Source organism: Teleopsis dalmanni, chromosome 1 (genome assembly GCF_002237135.1).
Source record: "Teleopsis dalmanni isolate 2A chromosome 1, ASM223713v2, whole genome shotgun sequence".
In the NCBI taxonomy this organism is placed as follows: Eukaryota; Metazoa; Arthropoda; class Insecta; order Diptera; family Diopsidae; genus Teleopsis; species Teleopsis dalmanni.
The window spans coordinates 16,164,473-16,182,604 of record NC_051846.1 but is presented as its reverse complement, the minus strand read 5'-3'; the positions used below and the strand labels follow the sequence as shown (position 1 = coordinate 16,182,604).

General features: G+C 29.0%; 1 protein-coding gene across 3 annotated transcripts in view; it reads right to left on the bottom strand.

The window, feature by feature from the left end:
• Window positions 1–18,132, bottom strand: part of LOC119670304 (bromodomain-containing protein DDB_G0280777) — a 33,491-nt gene that overhangs the window by 11,327 nt on the left and 4,032 nt on the right. For 2 of the 3 annotated variants that reach the window (XM_038080512.1, XM_038080511.1), the window contains exons 2-4: window positions 17,376–17,453; window positions 6,722–6,896; window positions 5,137–5,268 (exon numbers count right to left, since the gene is read on the bottom strand). In XM_038080512.1, coding sequence (XP_037936440.1) covers window positions 5,137–5,268; window positions 6,722–6,896; window positions 17,376–17,429 — 361 coding nt within the window. In that variant the 5' untranslated portion in view covers window positions 17,430–17,453. Of the gene's footprint in view, window positions 1–5,136; window positions 5,269–6,721; window positions 6,897–17,375; window positions 17,654–18,132 lie in introns of all 3 variants that reach the window. The other variant, XM_038080509.1, reaches the window with a different exon arrangement.

Here is an 18,132-nt window from a genome sequence, read left to right as displayed (position 1 = left end):
TAGGGTTATTATACTGAGACATATGCTTATTTGTATAACTAAAAATCGTTTTTTTTATCCTCATTCCGGAATTTATTGAGCAGCCTAGTATACGGTACTTTTGTAACAAAATAACTTAAACATGGACTCCAAGGAAACACTTTTATTTATATCATTCGTATGACAAATTATTCAAATATCTTAGAGATAATTAAACAAAGTGAACTTCATTATACAAATGAATCTTCTCATTAAAATAATACTACTGTTTTTAAAGTGAAAATGTAGACACCTGTTAATTATGCGTGCTTAATAGAATTATTCGCCAGAAATAATCTAGTTTTTTATGAACTTTTCACACAGCATTTATTCGAATAGAGCTTTACGTACTCGTATTATGCCATAATTAAATTTTTTTTTCTTAAGATTGAGGTGCTTTAAATTCAAACGGAACTGAAGAGAAAGAATGAAAGTTAGGTAGTGTTCTTATTCTTCTCGAATGAATAGATTTACTTTACTAACCTAATGCCAAGGTGGAGATATTTAACTGTTTCACATTTAAAAATAAACTTGTTTCTGTTGTTTTTACTAAACTTATTTAAAGTGAAAAATTATAATTTCTTCCAAAAATTTGTTTACTTTTAATTACATTTCTTTTTTTAACTTATAATTGTTTATAAAGTCGTTGAGGTACTTTCGCAAAGACATAAACAGTTTCAGACAAGTTTCCGAAGCAATAAAATTTTGCAAGTCTATGACCGAAGGCGAAATAATGAGAAGACTTTCGCAGCAATTATACATTGAAAATAATTGATCATAATATAGAATATAATCCTATTAGATTAGGTTCGAATTAAATTAATCAAAAATTTTTAGTATTACATGATTCAAAATTTTTAACTAGAAATTTTATAATAATTTTTATTACCTTAGAACATGAGTAAAATATCGAATAAATTAGATCAGGTTAATGCGATTAGTTGCCCAACTCACCTTACCAGTCCATTGTGATATTACTATTTAAGAAGTGACCTTAAGCATTTTTACTTAAGAAACCATTACAAAACTTGTATAAAGCACAGAATGTTCTTCACATTACTGCTGAACATCTCCAAAAACTCTTTACTAAAGATCCTTTTGCCTAGTGAATTTGTACTTCTTGTAGAGCTGGACAACAACAACAGAAAAGGAACGTTTCAATGTGTATGTTCACTTAATTTCTTCACAACTTACAAAATACTCATAGGCAAGATATTCTAGAATAAAAGTGTGACTATCAAATTACCAGTGTTTGGTTATACAAATCTCGACCTTAAAGATGTCCTGTCTCAGTAGTGTAATAAGTAGTTGAATTAAGTATGCATTATACCAATTTATAAGTATTGGTTACGATAGATAAAACATTATATAAGTGTCACCATCTATTCTGGATCTGTTGGTGTCTGAAACGACACTGTTTTCCAACAATAGTTAACAAGTGACTATAGGTATTCTAATATTAATTCTATTTGCGCATATGAACAGATTAATACCTCTTCTGCCTAATTCATTGAGTCTATAGATTGTCTCTGTAACTCTGAAAATGTCACCTCTATCTCTCAGAAAACAAATGAAACCGTCAAAAATATGATAAAAATAATACTATGTATTATGTGTGTAACTATGTATAATGTATGTAAAAATATATATAGCAAAACAGTCATATAGGTCTAGTCAAATCACTTAACATATTTGTGTTTTTTTTTTTTAAAGAAATCCTCAACGTATATCTTTATAGGAATAGTTCGGATACAAAGTCATTGATCAAACAATTATATTTTGAGAGCTTTGACAAATTTTTTAATTTAAAGGAAATCAACGCATCGGAGCAGCATTAAAGAAAGTGTCAGAAATAAATCGACAAAATAGTGAGAGAAAACATTTTTCCTGGAAAACTATTTTCTATTCGAAATGCAATTATTAATATAATTACGATAAAGGAACTAACAACAGAGCAACGCGACGTATGGACTCTACTTCACAATTCAAAATATCAACTCGATTTGATAATAATTTATTTATATTTGTAATTATATATAGATTTTTATTTATAAGTATATGAAACGTAGATAAAACATTTTCTTTGAATTTATATTCAAATTTTGACAAACATGTTTGTAAGAAACTTTCATCGGGGAAATACCCATATTTGGGTATGAGGCTTTCAGATACTAGTACAGAGATGAAAGCCAATAGAATAATATAGAATAACTTTGAAATTATTGAAAGTTCAATTAATTTTATTACTCATTTATAGTTTTACTAATTATACTTTACATGCATGTAATAATGTAAAGTTTATTTTAAATTACTATTCTTAATGATATTGAATTGCTTTAAGGGTTTTATTTTTGCAAAATAGTTATCGACTATGATCCATTTACTAGTCATTCTAATAGCCACTTAACCTTTCTCAATAACGGTTAATAAACGATTAACATTTGAACCTTACACGAGTAGAAGGTATAGATTTTTCTTTGCGCATTAATTGTTGTGGTATGGAGCAGAGACTTTTCAGTGGGCATTGCATTGATTTATAAAAATTTACATGAACAGAACCTTAAGAACAGAAGAGTTTTCCTCACAGGATAATTGGTGAAAGGTGCATAGATTGCCAAACACTGATTACGAGTTCAACTTGTGTTCCAAAAATTGAAAATATAAAAAATTTGTGTACGTATTTTTGGTGAAAGTAACTTTATTCGCTAAAAAGTAATTGTAAATGTGCTACCACTCCCGATAATCATGCATTATTCGAAGAAACTTAACCACATGCTATTTACCTACATTTCACTTGTAGTGCTCGTTATGCTTCCAAAAGACTTTAGTACACTCTTAAAAGATTTAATCATAGATGTTAGCAAATTAAATTTTTTCGAATAAACAGCATATGTTTCCATTGAGCACATAAGTAACCGAAAGAACTTTCAGTTCACATACTTGTATTTTATAATTAGTGGCTTTATTAGGTGTTTCATTCCCTGTCTGAACTCAAACAATTTTTCCCCATCAAATGTACCACGTAGATACACTTTACACATTTACACATTTCCCTCTCTACAATCACACACAAACTATATGGGCTTATGGATTGCCTCTTGTCTCAATGGCAATCCATAAGCAACTTCCACTTTCAATATGCTACCAATAGTTATTGATAATTAACTTACTTAGTACCTATTAGCAGTAAAAATTCCCACAAAACTTTAGATTTGTGTTCTAAACTCTTCTGTTCTGTTCGCTTTTTACTATTTCGAGCCAGATGCTAAGATGCTACGATGCTACGATGCCAGAAGGTGAACGATCTTGCACATGCGATCTGACGTATTTTCGTGCTGTTCCTATTATTTTTTGTGGTGTTTGTCTTTTATTTTTTTAACATCTTAGACCTGTTGACCATTTCTTATTTTCTATTTTATTTGTTCTTCTCAGATTTGTAATCTGATTATCACTGATTATTGGCGCCGATGTTCGTTCATGTTTTACGTTATTATGATATAATTTCGCTTGTCTGTTTCAGAGCGATCTGCTTGATCGGTTTGATCTGTTTTTATTTAGATCACTTTTTCTTTTGTTTGGTATTTTTAACTTCTTTTGTTTTCTTTAGTTCTTGCATCTAAATCGACATCACCATCGACATTAGCAACGACGTCGATATCGACGTCGGTATCGGTATCAGTATCGATATCGGTATCGGCTTTGTTTGAACCAGACATAGACTTTCCGCTGAAGTTGGAAGAGATGGTGTTGTTGATTTTGTTGTTCGTGACTGTACGCGAACAATAAAATTCGTTTAGGTTTTATCTTAATAATATTGTCAATAATAATTGACTATTCTTAGAAGGAAATAAACTTATTTTATGCAATATTAGTTGGTTTATAAGTGAGAGAAACACGATTCATCATGTAGCTTCATTTTACTTTCTTATAAATTGTTTTTTATTGCACGAATGCATGAATTTCAATTTAAACAATAATACAATTATTTAAACAATATACGGTGAAAGTTAAGCAACAATTATATACTAAATATCTAGTAACTTTTTACTTTTAATAATTAAACCATTAAAAAACTATTATATTTGTTACAAATGATCTTCGTAGGCAAATGCGGATACTTTGTGCTCTGCTAATTACTATTAAAATTAAAAAAAAACGGGCTAAACCGTTTAGAAATGAAAAGTTCTTGACAGATTCTCAATTAAAAAGGCATGCCATAAAGTATGTGCTAGACCCCGGCTGAATTGAAGCAATATTATTATTGCATATTTATTTATAACTCAATATTTGAATTCAAATTCATCTAAAACTGCAAAATTCTCATATCTAAGATATATAAAATAAATCCAGTAGGAATAGTCTCCAAGAGAATATTGACGAAAATTTCTCTCTATAACCCTGAGGTTCGGGTTGTTTAATCAATTCGTAGATAATATCAAATGCTAACTATTTATATATTACAGATCTATGGAAAATAATTAGAAAACTATTGTGCTATATTTATAGATAACATAGAAGAATCTTCAACATTTAGTCATAACGTAAACTACAGTTTCCGGTTCATGTATTGATGGAGACTTGGTTGGTTTAAACTAATAGACCTCGTCAAAAGAGGCCAATTTTTTATTTTAATTTATAGCCCAATTTACCATTTTTAAATTATATACAATCATTTTAATATTAAAGATAATGAAAAATAAATATTGTTAATAATAAATATAGTGTTGAGAGCACATTTAGAAGTTATTTTCTTTTGAATTTATATGTGATTTCTGTTACCTTTACTAATTGTTATTAAATTTTGTAGACATGGTAGTACATCCATAAAACGAGCAAAGAAAACATGTGGTTTCAATGGACTCATTACAATTTTATTTACAATTATTATTAGCTGCAAAGCCAAAGACATACGTATATGTTACATAAATATTTGTTTGATTTATAATTGTTCAATATTTCAGACTAAGTACAAAATTTTGGATTTTAGAAATTATATTACAAAAGTGCACATTATACAATACAAGAGATAAGGAAAGATATTACGTGAAAAATTTAGTATATATGTTTATAGCTACTAATTTGGGGTGTTGAATTCTTTAGCAAAATCAGCGTACTTACGTCCAAGACATGTGTGTTTGCGAAATTGTAGGAAACCTTCAACACAGCGGCAGGCTCCATCCGCGCAACTGCTGTTCGCTACTTTCATTGTACACTGATCGTCCAGAATACAATCGCCACCCAGAAGTTGTGCTGGAAAACATTGAAAGAACAATATAAAATTACGAATACAAATTTGGACATAAGTTATATATTTTGTAAAACAATAATGATCAAAAATCAAATCAGGTTTCTACTCCCAAACACAATGGCTACACAAACTACTAACTGATTTTCAATGGTTGTTAAGTACAAATATAATAAAATATAGAAAGCTGTTAATAAAAGGTTCCATTGTAACACAGTGACAGAGAGACAGAGAGATTCGTATGCTCACCAACTCACTACAGGAATTTTAAATCGAAAAACACTTATTTTGATTCAGGAAGTAACTTGATAGCTTTGAAAGAATAAGGAAATATCTTTAATGCAAACATTTGAAATGTCCGATGGGCATTTAAACAACTGAGAATTATAGACAAGTGTCGGCCTAACTTGAATAATAGTCGGCATCCCTACATATTAGAGATTGCAGTACACTAACTACATTTTATAGAGAAGAGCTAACCCATGCCAACCCATATATGGATCATTTCACATGTGAGGTCTGGTCTGTTATTTTAAAGTGTTTTGTTCGTATACACATTTGACTCTGAAAGGACTGAAACATCTATTATAATGGTTTTATAAAGACCACCAAGTAGTCACTAGTTCTGGTCTACTCGTTATCCCGTACAGTTACAGGAAGTTCCCATGACATTTACTTTCAACTAACCAATAAATATATGACTGCGTGTTTAAACAGTGGCTTTACCGTTAAAGTTTTCTGTTAAATTTTGTACCAATTTGTGTTACTCCTTTTTTTAAATCTGCGTAGTAGATTGCTCTTAATATATTTTAAAATAAATTACTCCTTACTGAAGTCATTGTAAGAATGTTTGTTAATTTAACTGATTTGTAGAAATTCTCGGTGCGAATAGGTCAGATATTCTTACAACTTTGATGTGACAACAAAAATGTTACTAAAGCAAACTGAAGATTCTTAAGAGAAAATCGTATTTTTAAGTAAATAAAACCTCTTTTCCAGTTGTATACAATTATAGTATGCAGTATAAAGTAAATATATCTTCAGTTGAAGAGGTAATGTATGCAAAGTAAAGTGGTAAAGTGAATACACTCAAAAACGTGGTCAATTTTAGCGTAGGAACGGTATGCAAGAAGACATTTCTTTGACAAATATTGTTGCAGTTGCTGTGCGCAAACATGTCTATGAGCCAACAGCCAAATAAATGTCCATTATAAAAATTCCTTGAAATTCACAGTCAATGTGCATGGCCATAAAGATGATAAGCCGAGCTTAAGACTCAGCACGAAAACGGGTCAAACGCATGACAAATAATAAAACACGCCTTTTAGGAAGCCACACAAATGTTTAAGTAACAACTTTAAGCATAAAAATTAAATTTTGTATCTCTCGCATTGTTTATTTTCTTTCCGCATAATAATTATAAATTTCTGCTACATTGCGTATGCATATTCTACTTACACGACAAGCAGCTAGTTGTGTTGTATTGCACATAGTAGGGTGCACACTCGCAATAGCCATGCGCCGAACAAGTACTGCCTTTTATGAAGTCCGTACAATCCATGTCATGTTGACATTTTGAGCCCAAATTGGAGCCTTCACTTACGCCGGAATACAGAGCAAGAATTATGAGCACCTGAAAAGAATATAGCATATATTATATTTCTATTGATGATAATAATTGATAGTGATATATTGAAATAATATAATTAAATTCATTCTTTACTATATATCTTTTATACTTCCCAGCAAATTACTATTTTATATCTTTTTTTAAATCTATAATTTTAAAAAACTTAAAAAAAATCTCAATATCGTTTACTATAGTTAGTCATGTATTGAAAATAGCACATATGTTATGTACGTAAATATTTTTCTCTACTATATAGAACTCATATCAATCAAAAAATTTAATCCCATCCCCTTACTCATGTATGCAGTCAATACTCAACCTTTTGCAAACCTACTTACTAAAATATACAAAACTCGAAGTAGCAAAAAGTAGCTGCAAATTACTAGAAATTACTGTTCCATTGCACTAAAAACTTGGGGATATGAGTAAGTAATTTATACCATATACGTATACTAAATATGTTTAACAAAATATTATATATAGAATGTCTCTTATTTATATACTCAATAATAATTTTGATGAAATTTTTATGGAACGTTATTCAATGAGAGAGTAAAGTCATATATTTAGTGGGTTATATTAGTAGATCCGCTAAAAAATAAATGTACTTTTTCGTAGAACATTGAACAACCTAATGATAGAGCAATACTTGAGGAAGATCGACATGCAAAACACATTGCAAATGACAAACCAAAACAATGTGAAATTCATTTACAGTACTTTGATAAAGGATTTGTGGGTGTATTAATATCAATTTGTTTACAGTAGTTTGATAAGTGAATAGGTGCTTTCCTAAATGACACCAATTTTTGCTATTTAAACATTAATGAACTCTCTGCTGCCTATGCTACTTCTTCTAAGTCCTTCTTAAGTGTCTACCTATTCTATATCTATTGATATGTGTTCTATCAGTGGACAACAACGACCATTCGATATGGTGGTAAATATAACTATTATACGACGCATGCATCTTCTGCCTTGATTAAAAGTTTCTACAATAATTATATATATAGGTACATGTAAAATCTATATAATTTTATAAAATTAACATTTTTCACCATAATCAATCATTTTTCTCATCAAATAAATAATTAGTTTCTAGTTTTATTGACTTTTAAAATTAGACTGCAATCGCTATTTTCGGATCGTTGAAGAACTTGATAATACAGTCTTTATAATGTCTTTATTGTAAACCTTTTTCTTAGTGTAGAACCAAAAGTAATTTAGAGTTTGTGTGCATAATTACTTATAATTTTATTACTTTTGGTCTTAAATTAGAAGGCAACAATTGTTAGTTTTCATACAAAACACATTATACATCATACATTTTACATAAATAGCGTGTAAGTATCTAATAGATACTATCTATAAACATAGAAAAAGTTTCCTCCAAAGTAGCGAAAACACCAATTAAGATTAGAACTACTATCACAATTTATGTATTCAAAACTGAAAAGTAGTAATTAAATCTACGAGCATATGGACAACAATGGAATAATTTGTTTGCTCCGGCAATAACCTCAGCGATGAGCATCAGCAATAGATACTCAAATGCCAACAGACAACAGCCAGGAACCACAAACAGCACTTGCTATACATACTCGTATTTTACTTTTAATTTTTTAGACTTACTTAGACTCACTTTGAAGCACATGTATTTGGTGAATACGTTAAAATCATTTATGAATGAAGTAACAAGATGGGTTTTTATTGTTATCTGCGATAGCAGCAACTTCAGCTGCGACTTTTAAGTCCGATAAGAAGAACAATATTAACAGTTGCGGTACACGCCCCGAAATCAGCAACCAACATAAAGCACAGTAAAAATTTTGCAATAAAGTAGCGAAAAAAACGCTGACTTTAACTGGCACATAAGCGATGGACGATTTAGAATTAGACTGATAGACAGACAGACCGAATTATAGGTAGAAGAGCTGAGAACGTTCATTGCCCCCTAAATAAGCTCTTAAGTAATAATTATTTAATTATACTCTGCTTTCGTATGTGCCAAAATAGAAATAAAATTATTTCTGCACAACACACAAAAAGATACAATTTTTCACTTTATATTTTTCCTTCGGCGTACCGAGCACGGTTCTGCTCTTTTTAAATTGCAGCAAATTTGAGTTGTTAAATCCAATTTAATTCACAAACGGAAGTTGTTAAATTACATAAGGGAATATGTTTTATTATATAAACAGTCTTCAAGATGCAAAAGAAAATTAAAAATATTTATGAGAAATTATTAGGTTATGTATATTCAAAGATTGCAGAAGAACAAGTATGGCTTTTTAAAGGCAAATTGTGTAAATATATATAAATTATTTTATATATATTATATTAAATAATAATAATAATAATGTGCAATATATGTGCTTTATAACTATTAATGTTGTTGTCGCTGTTGTGACAAAAGTTGTCATCCTTATAAAACATAAAACTCAAATCATCGCTCCAGAAAAATTTCAACGATAATGATAGTCAATAGTAATCAATGCCAATTGGTGGATGATCTTGGAAAATACAGTTAGTTAGTCTAGAACTAAGCGTTTGATCAATAAATAGATAAAAACCAGAAAACATCCTTGCGGGCACGACATTGCAAATAACTTCCAAGGTAAACAACCGGTCTATGGTTATAAGAACAAATATATAACCATTTTTTAAGATTACTTTCCGCTGACTATAAACAAAAGCGATTGTTTCAACCGATACCTGTAACAGTACTAAAATTGACTTTTAACAAATTATGGAGGTATCCGAAGAGACGAACAATATTAAAATTTCGTATTGTTGCACATTGTGCAGAATAAAACTTCAGTCTATAAGAAAGGTGAATAAGAACTTTTAACTTGTTGAAAAACTTTCTTATTTCCTTATTTTATTATTTTTATTTATCATTTTCATTTATTTCTATAAATCATAAATAAATAAAAAATTATTATGATTTGTGAAATATTCCAAAAACTATGCTTATGGGAAGTAACCATTATTAACTGATAGTAGAGACTATAGAGACTACTCACTTTTAATTTTCATATTTCATTTAAATAACATTAATTTATTTGAGGCAATAAAAAACAAATTATTTTTCTAGTTAAAATAAAACGAATTTTAATTTGCAAAACATTTATAAAAAAATTATTTAATATTGTTTACTAAACTGACTAAACCAGACAGACACTTAATGTGACTTTAAGTTAAAATAAAATTGAATTAATTTGTTAAAATTAAAACTAAATTTAATTAGAAATAATGTATCATGCACCCCTAAATGAACTTACTATTAAATTAATAAAACTTACTGTTAAAATCTTAACAAATATTATATAATTAACAATAACAATGATATATACTTATATACATAGTAAAGCACTTCATATAAATAATTTTCGGTATTAAAAAAATCATAACAAAAAAATTAGAACTTTGAAATACTTAACAGATAGACATTATATTTTGAATAAAAAATGAGTTCTAGGTTTATTAATCTAATATAATGCACGATTTTTGATTATGGTTTATTTAAGTTGTGAAAAGCATAAATCGATCAAGGGTTACTGGAATATATTCAGATAATTTTACCTTATTAGAATGTAAATAATATATTTAGAGCTAACAACTAATGCTTTAGTATTAGTCTTTAGTGTACTTGGTATAAATTTCCTAATCATTGAATTTTAAACATCACTGCTTCGCGGGGAAAAATAGCTTCTAATCCAGACAATACACATCAAGAAAGTCAATAACCCATTACAAACTATTCGACAAAGGTATTCTAATAATTCTAATTAAGAATATTTTGTTTATTGTAAATTCTTGATTTCTCGACTTATACCGAAAGGCTTCAAATTACTTGTCTACAAAGGAGTGATAAGGTCGATTGCAAACTATACCGTTAAAATTTTTATAACAACAGCAGATGATGAGGAATTCACGCAATTATTTTAAGAAAAATCATATGGAAACTACACATTGAGAGACAATAACATTATGAAATATGCGAATCACAGTGATTGTAATGGAAAAAATACGTTGAGTAATGTATGAGTTCCATATGCAAAAAAAACTTTTAATTACAGTCAAGTGCACACCAGATATAGACCAAAAATACGTTCAATTGATAAGGGAATAAGAACTCTGGGAGAAAGAAACTGAAACTCCTTACCTAAAGATAGAGAAGAACGGATCAAGAATGTATAGGAAGCCGAAACCCATCCCGAATCGTAGCTCTAAATGATAATGATTATTATCAAATTATGATAATCAAGTTATGATAATCAAAGTCTTTCTAAGTAAGTAAATAAACTAATTCATTCACAATTTCTCAACCTTATACGAGTAATTTATTTCTCAATTGTCCGCATCTTCGGTAAAAGGACCAAATGACCAACGATTTGGGGGCGCTCGATACTACCAACTGGCGTCAGAAAGCAATTAATCGGGCTGACTGGCGGAGGCTACTCGACGCGGCCAAGGACGACACACGTCTGTAATGGCCAACTAAGTAAGTAAGTATACGTGTAATTTGAAGGATATATTTAAATTATTTATAAAAATAGAAAGAATGGATATAAAGAAACACATTTTATTAGTATTCAATCGCATTTAGGTAAATTCTTAGAAAAAAAAGAAATAACAATAATAAATAATATACATATATGTTATAATTGTATGTATATAAGTCGCTATGTGTTTCATTGGCCTTTTTAACTACTTTCCCATAGAAATTTGAGCAATAAATAAACAAAAGCTTTTGATTTCTTTTCTGATTGAAGTTCAGATGAGTTTGGCCTAAAGGCAATAATTATTGTTCTAATACGTCAAACAATGATTAACAAGACAAACAAACAAAAGAACTTAAAAAAATTTGTTTTAATATGTTTTAGAAAAAATATTAAAAAATATTTTAAAACGAAATCGGTCCAACTGAATCACTACCGACATTTTACTACGTCTAATTGATCGAATAGAGAACCTGCCATATATTATATATTTGGCCAATGATTTATAAGTTACCAACTTGTGGGATTACCGCTATGTTACGTGTGTAGGGTATGCAAAATTATAGTTTTTTAAATGAAGCATTTAACTATTTTTAAAGCGAAAATATAAAATATTCAAATTATGCAAATACGAGTAAAGATTTTAGAATTTTGTAACTATAGCTTAATATAGCCCAGAATAAAGAATTCAAACGTTACAGCAATATTTGGGTTTCTCTTTCTTATGCGATACTTCAGCTCTTCAACTTTTTTTATTTTACGAATAGAAAAGAAAGAACTCCGAGCAAAACAATAAAAATACCAAGCATAAGATACATAAGAGCCCAAGCTTATACACCTTACACACCTTGTGTACTTGAGAGTAATTAAATTCTTCATTGTTAATCAAAGCATTTGAAGTGCTGGTCGTTGAATTTAATCCATCAGCAGCTAGAGTGTAGAAGCAATCTCGAGAGAGGTAAGAGGTATAACAACTTTTGACAAAGGCGATTAGAAATTTAATTGGTAGCAATTGTTATTGACGCGAAGATACCAGTAGTAGATACTATACATTGTTAGAACGTCAGAAATTACACAAATGGAAATGGTTGAATAGTTTTTGAAGTATTTTGTTCGCACGGGTTGAAGATTTTAATGAAATACAGTACGTATTTAAAAATCAAATCAACTTATAAATAATTGTTGTATTGTATATTGCTTCTTAAGTTGTTGATTAGTTCTTATAAAATGATAGAAACTTTTATTTTTTATTAATATATTTATGTAACGTTGAGCTTTTCGAGTTAGTGCACTTTTACTCTTTGATAGCTGGGGAATTTCTGCAGAGTCCCACCCTTCTCACTGGCTAATTTAATTTAATTTAATAAATTAATTATTTGAAACCCTTTAAACTGTATAAGAACAAGAGATTTTATAAAGATATTGAATAAATTTTTTATAAATAAATTAAGTTTTAGAAAAATTTTAGCTACCTGTGAAAATAAAGATACTTGCGTGTTTATAGAGTGTAGAGTAAATTTTCGCTTAAGATATAGTTACAAAAACCAAATAGTGTTTGGAAAATTAACAATTAGTTGTGAAACAAAACGGTACCAACTTCAGTTGAGTGATCATATGCACAAATCTATATCAAGAATCTCCGTACAATATCAGTGAAAAAACTGAAGCCACACTTGCACCGTATAATGTAGAGAAAACTACAGTAACACTTGAACAAATTAAACGAAGATATTATTAGAAAACCAATTTATAAGGGAAAAAATAAAATGAATACTATGTAGTGTTAATATTCCAATTTGTCATCCATATTCATTTCTGATCAATTTTCTGGGAGATTTTTGACATTAAATATTTAATATAATTCCAAAAACATTTTTATATCTAATTATAATTTGCTCACTACCTATGCGTTTCTGTGGTTCTTGTCTATCCAAAATTTACTTAAATACCATTAATCCATCGTATCCTTAGGTTGTGTGTTTTATAAATTTTCTCTGCTTTTGTTATATGCCCATTGCTGTGGTTTGACACATATAATGATATCTTCGTCATTATATGGTAATTTGCAAATCATCATTGTCACGCTAATAGACGTTGTCATCAGTTACTTTTTGAAGTCTGAATATTTTTCACCGGAATTTGTTTCATATACACTTGTTAGTCTCCATTTTTCATGACAACTGTTCTATATATATATATATTGAGTTCACTTTTTTCCTGATAACAGTTTCGATTTGTAGATGTCTAAGTGATCAGAGTGTGCCTTATTTTCAGTTGCTATTCTATTTTAGGAGCACTCGACAATACTGCTGTCATTGTTAGCAAAACGTCAAGATATGGAAATTTCAAACACATGTAGTCACAAATGTTTATATTGTTTATAAGCCATACAATATATTAAGTTTTTATATTTTATTATCGTTTATTTTTAATCCAATTACTTTTGTTTTAATTACAAAGTAATTATTTTAAAACCAATTTCCATTTTCTATGTATTAGGCATTAGGCAATTACTTTAGTATATTATGTTAATATTTTTTTACTTTTAAACTATATATTTTACTATTACTATTTATTATTAATAATAAGATATATCCCTGCAACTGCATTTTCATTAAAAATTTATGTGTACATATATATATAAGAATGAAATACTCTTTCGTAAGATCTTTGGTCTTCTACGAGTTAGCGACGACTACCGCATCCGAAAGGACCACAAGTTTTATGAGCTCTATTACGACATTGATATAATTCAGAAAATTAACATCCAGCGACTTCGCCGGCTTAATTATGTCGTGAGAATGGATGATGATGCTTCAGCGAAAAAGGTGTTTAAAGCAAAAGTTAGAGGAAAAGAACATATATAAAAACATATATACATATATATGCGATCTCGATAACTATTTTGAGAGTTAAGAAATTAAAACAAACTGATATATAATAAATAATTTGTGAAAAATTAAAGATATACATCGAATGTATATGAAAAACATTAACTAAAATATTCGAACACATAATGTACATACATAGTTGTGTTTCCTGTATATTAAAATGATATTATACTATGTTTACTATGTGTACATTATAAAATTGTTTTAAAAAATATATTTATGATTAAAGAACTCATTTTACTCTTCTGTTTGCCACATGTGAGTTTATAAAACATATTCGTTCCGCAACAAACGCCGCATTGTATTATGTATAACTAATGTTTCGCTGTAATGTATACCCAGAGTGATGGTCAATCTGATACAATGAACTCGAACAAATTGCAAAAAAAATTTATTGTGCCAATAAATGAAGCTTGCACATATAAATTTAGGGCAATACGGCCAGCTCAATGGCTCAGAAATATGAGCAATGGCATTAATACTTAGAAGCTTGAGTTGAGAAAAGAGAAACCTTAGACAAATTCAAAGAGATATCAAGGTCAGCACTCTTAATAACTTTATCAAATGAATTTTACACGGAAAGAATTAAGTGCAAATTGGCAATTACACTGCGTTCGAATTTGTGCCAATTTCTCACTTTCCTTTAAGTATTTTTTAGGTCAACCGCCCACACGAAAATGAACGCACACAAGAAGATCTCAGCTTTTGCCCAAATAAAATTTATTCACACATGTCGTTGTGTTCGCTGTGTTCGCTCTGCTCGATCATGCATGCAAAGGCGGTAAAGCTTAAAGCAACAACATTAACTTTATTGGCTTTTTTTAGTTTTTTTTAGTTTCTAATTTTGTGGGAATATTGGCAACCCAGTCAACACATATGTACGTCAAATTTCAGTACAAGAGTAAAACGGGAAATGTATTAGAGGAAGAAAGATCATTAATGCTTTAATGATCAATTGGCCATTCTTAGAAGGTCCCATGCTTTGTAATTCAAATTGATTATACTAAGAAATTCTTTAATTTCTTTCAATTTAGCACATGAATTTACATAAAAAATTTCATAAAGAGGTTTTTCGAACAGTAGTGAACTACAACAACAAAAATTTATTTTATATTATTTTAATTAATTGAATTTTTGGCTGACCATACAGTTGCTTCGAGTATTGCCAAATACCCATCATCAGTGGTCTTGGAAATAATTCTTGTATTTGATTGTATTTAACCACGAATTGAATTTGTGTCCTGCTAAATTTTAATCTCAGAGTCAGCGCACCTTAACCAACTGACCCAAAGCCGTACTTGACTTTTAAATTCGCACATTTTTCTTTAATTTTGTTACTTTGCTGCGAAAGTTTTATTAACAAATTCACTTACTGTGTAATATTTCTAAAATTAAAGATTTAAAAACAATCTACAAATTATTCCACACTTTCTGATGTCGTATAATAGATAAAAGTAATAACAAATTCTTTAAATATTATTTTAAATACAATTATTTTGAAGAAACATATTCAAACAGTTTCTCAAATACAATTCATCAGTAGTTCAACACAAACTTTAACCATTTTTTTATATAAAAGTTTGGAACCAGTTAAATCCTTGTACCATCAGCTCCTGTTAGACTCCGTAACAAATTTTAAACTGATTTAAATGATGTTACTTGAACTCTGCACTTCGATTAATAAGTATCCTGTCTTTCCTTAATAAATGCTATGAGGATGTAATCCTATCACAGTTCATTCTTAGTAGGTTAAAGAGTTACACTGAAGTTTTTTGCGCTTTGCACTTGCCGAAATAAGTGATAAGTATTAGTTTGTAAATAATACGAATAAAATTTAATTAATGAATTGCATGATATGAGAACAAACTCTTAATTTTATATTGCAATTTTTCAAGGTATATTGATTCAAAGTAATACCCTCTCTAAAGGCGGTTATCTATTTTATTCCTTTTTGCAAAACATTTCATTTGCTAATAATTAGTTTGAACTTCATAACCCACATACAAACTTTAAACCTTACAAGTGAAATGCAAAAATGTTTGCTAATTAATGCTAATGCTAAACTTTAGAAATAAGAAAATACTTATGTATAGGATCATTTAAATTAAGCACAGAAAAGCTATTAAATACTAAGTATGGTAGGTACTTAAACGAAATTTATTCTAGCAGGGATTATAATTTATCTGAGTTCTAATGCAATTTCCAGAATATTTTCATAATAAAATGAGTGATGTCGATAATAAATACGTTTTAGTTTAAACTCGAGAGAAAGTACATTATCAAAATATATTCTATACAATCTTAGAAAAAATGTTTAACTTCATTTACTTAAGAATTTATTATTGTTATTCATGTAATATATATGTTTATGTGAATATGAATATTTATTTTAATATTTAATTTATAATAAAATATTTAATATTTTAATACATAATTAATATAAATAAATATTTATATTAATAAAACAAGCCCCTTCACCCCATTCATGCACATGCATATGCATATCATATATGCATATCATATCATATGCAGCATATGTACCAAATTGCCAGCTAACAGCATTATAAAAAAAAATAAATTTTTTTAAAAAATTATAGGAAAGGTTCTTATAGTATTATAATAGCATATACATATTTTCAAGATGTTCAAGATGTTCGAGTATTCGTTTCTTCAATTTATCGGAATTCATTAAGCATTCTTCTACATATACTTGTAGAATGTAGCTTATTTATATGACTTTCATAATAAGTAACCTTTCATTAATTGTTGGAATTATTGATTTTTATTACGTTTTGGGCTGAAAAACACTGGCTTATACCATCTATGAATATTTTTAATTTATATCCGAATAAAAAATAATGTCCGTAAAATCTAGACTTGAAATTAAAACCTTAAAAATCTTCAATCTAAACACGGCGAACTCTGTTGCAATTTTCTACCCATTATTTAAACAACAATTATGTTATGTATTAAGAATGCTTAAAATAAACTAAATCTAATTTGAAAATATTTATAATTTTAAAATTTACTTTATAGAATCTGTAAAATTTCATAAAAATGCAAGTATTCACATTTTATTCACTTACCGCTAAAAATCGGTTAACCGTGAAAATGTTCCGAGCAGGTTGTGTGTACTCCATGTTAAGCGCCCGTTTCTCCTCAGTCTGTGTTATAAATTTAGTTTGTGTGAAATTAAGTTGCCAGTATGCGCTTATTTATTATTTATTATTTATTATTTATTATTACGTTTCGAATACATAAAAGAAAATTTTTTAACAGTTTTAATTACTAACAAACGCTTAAATTAGCTCGTGTTCGTGCGTATGTGTACGCGTTCTTAACTTTCTTCCGGTGAACCCTTAAACTAGAGGTCAAGTGAAATAAGTTAAAAATGTGATTACGAAAATAGATTAAAAATATTTCAACAAAAGCGCATAACATAAAACGTGAACGTGAACGTGAACGTAAACGTAAACATCAAAGCGTTAACTTAATATATGGTTTTTATTTAAAACCAAGTTCGCACACTCACTTTTTATCATTCGCATTAATTTCACGCTTGTCGCGACACTTTTGCTGCAACATAAAGATAATGAAACTAACTAACAGCACACTTGATCACAGCTAACTGCTCCACTTACAGAGATGTGTGTGTGACAGTAACAAAGAGAACAAGATTAAATGCAATTGCTTCAGCGCAGCAAAAAAAAACTATAACCTTTATGCAACAAAAAGGAAAACAACAATAATAGTTAGTAAGGCTCTGCTTGCAGCACAATTTGCAGCAGCAGCAGCAGCAATAAGAACAGCACATTTAAACAAACGAAAGCCCACGGGCAAACC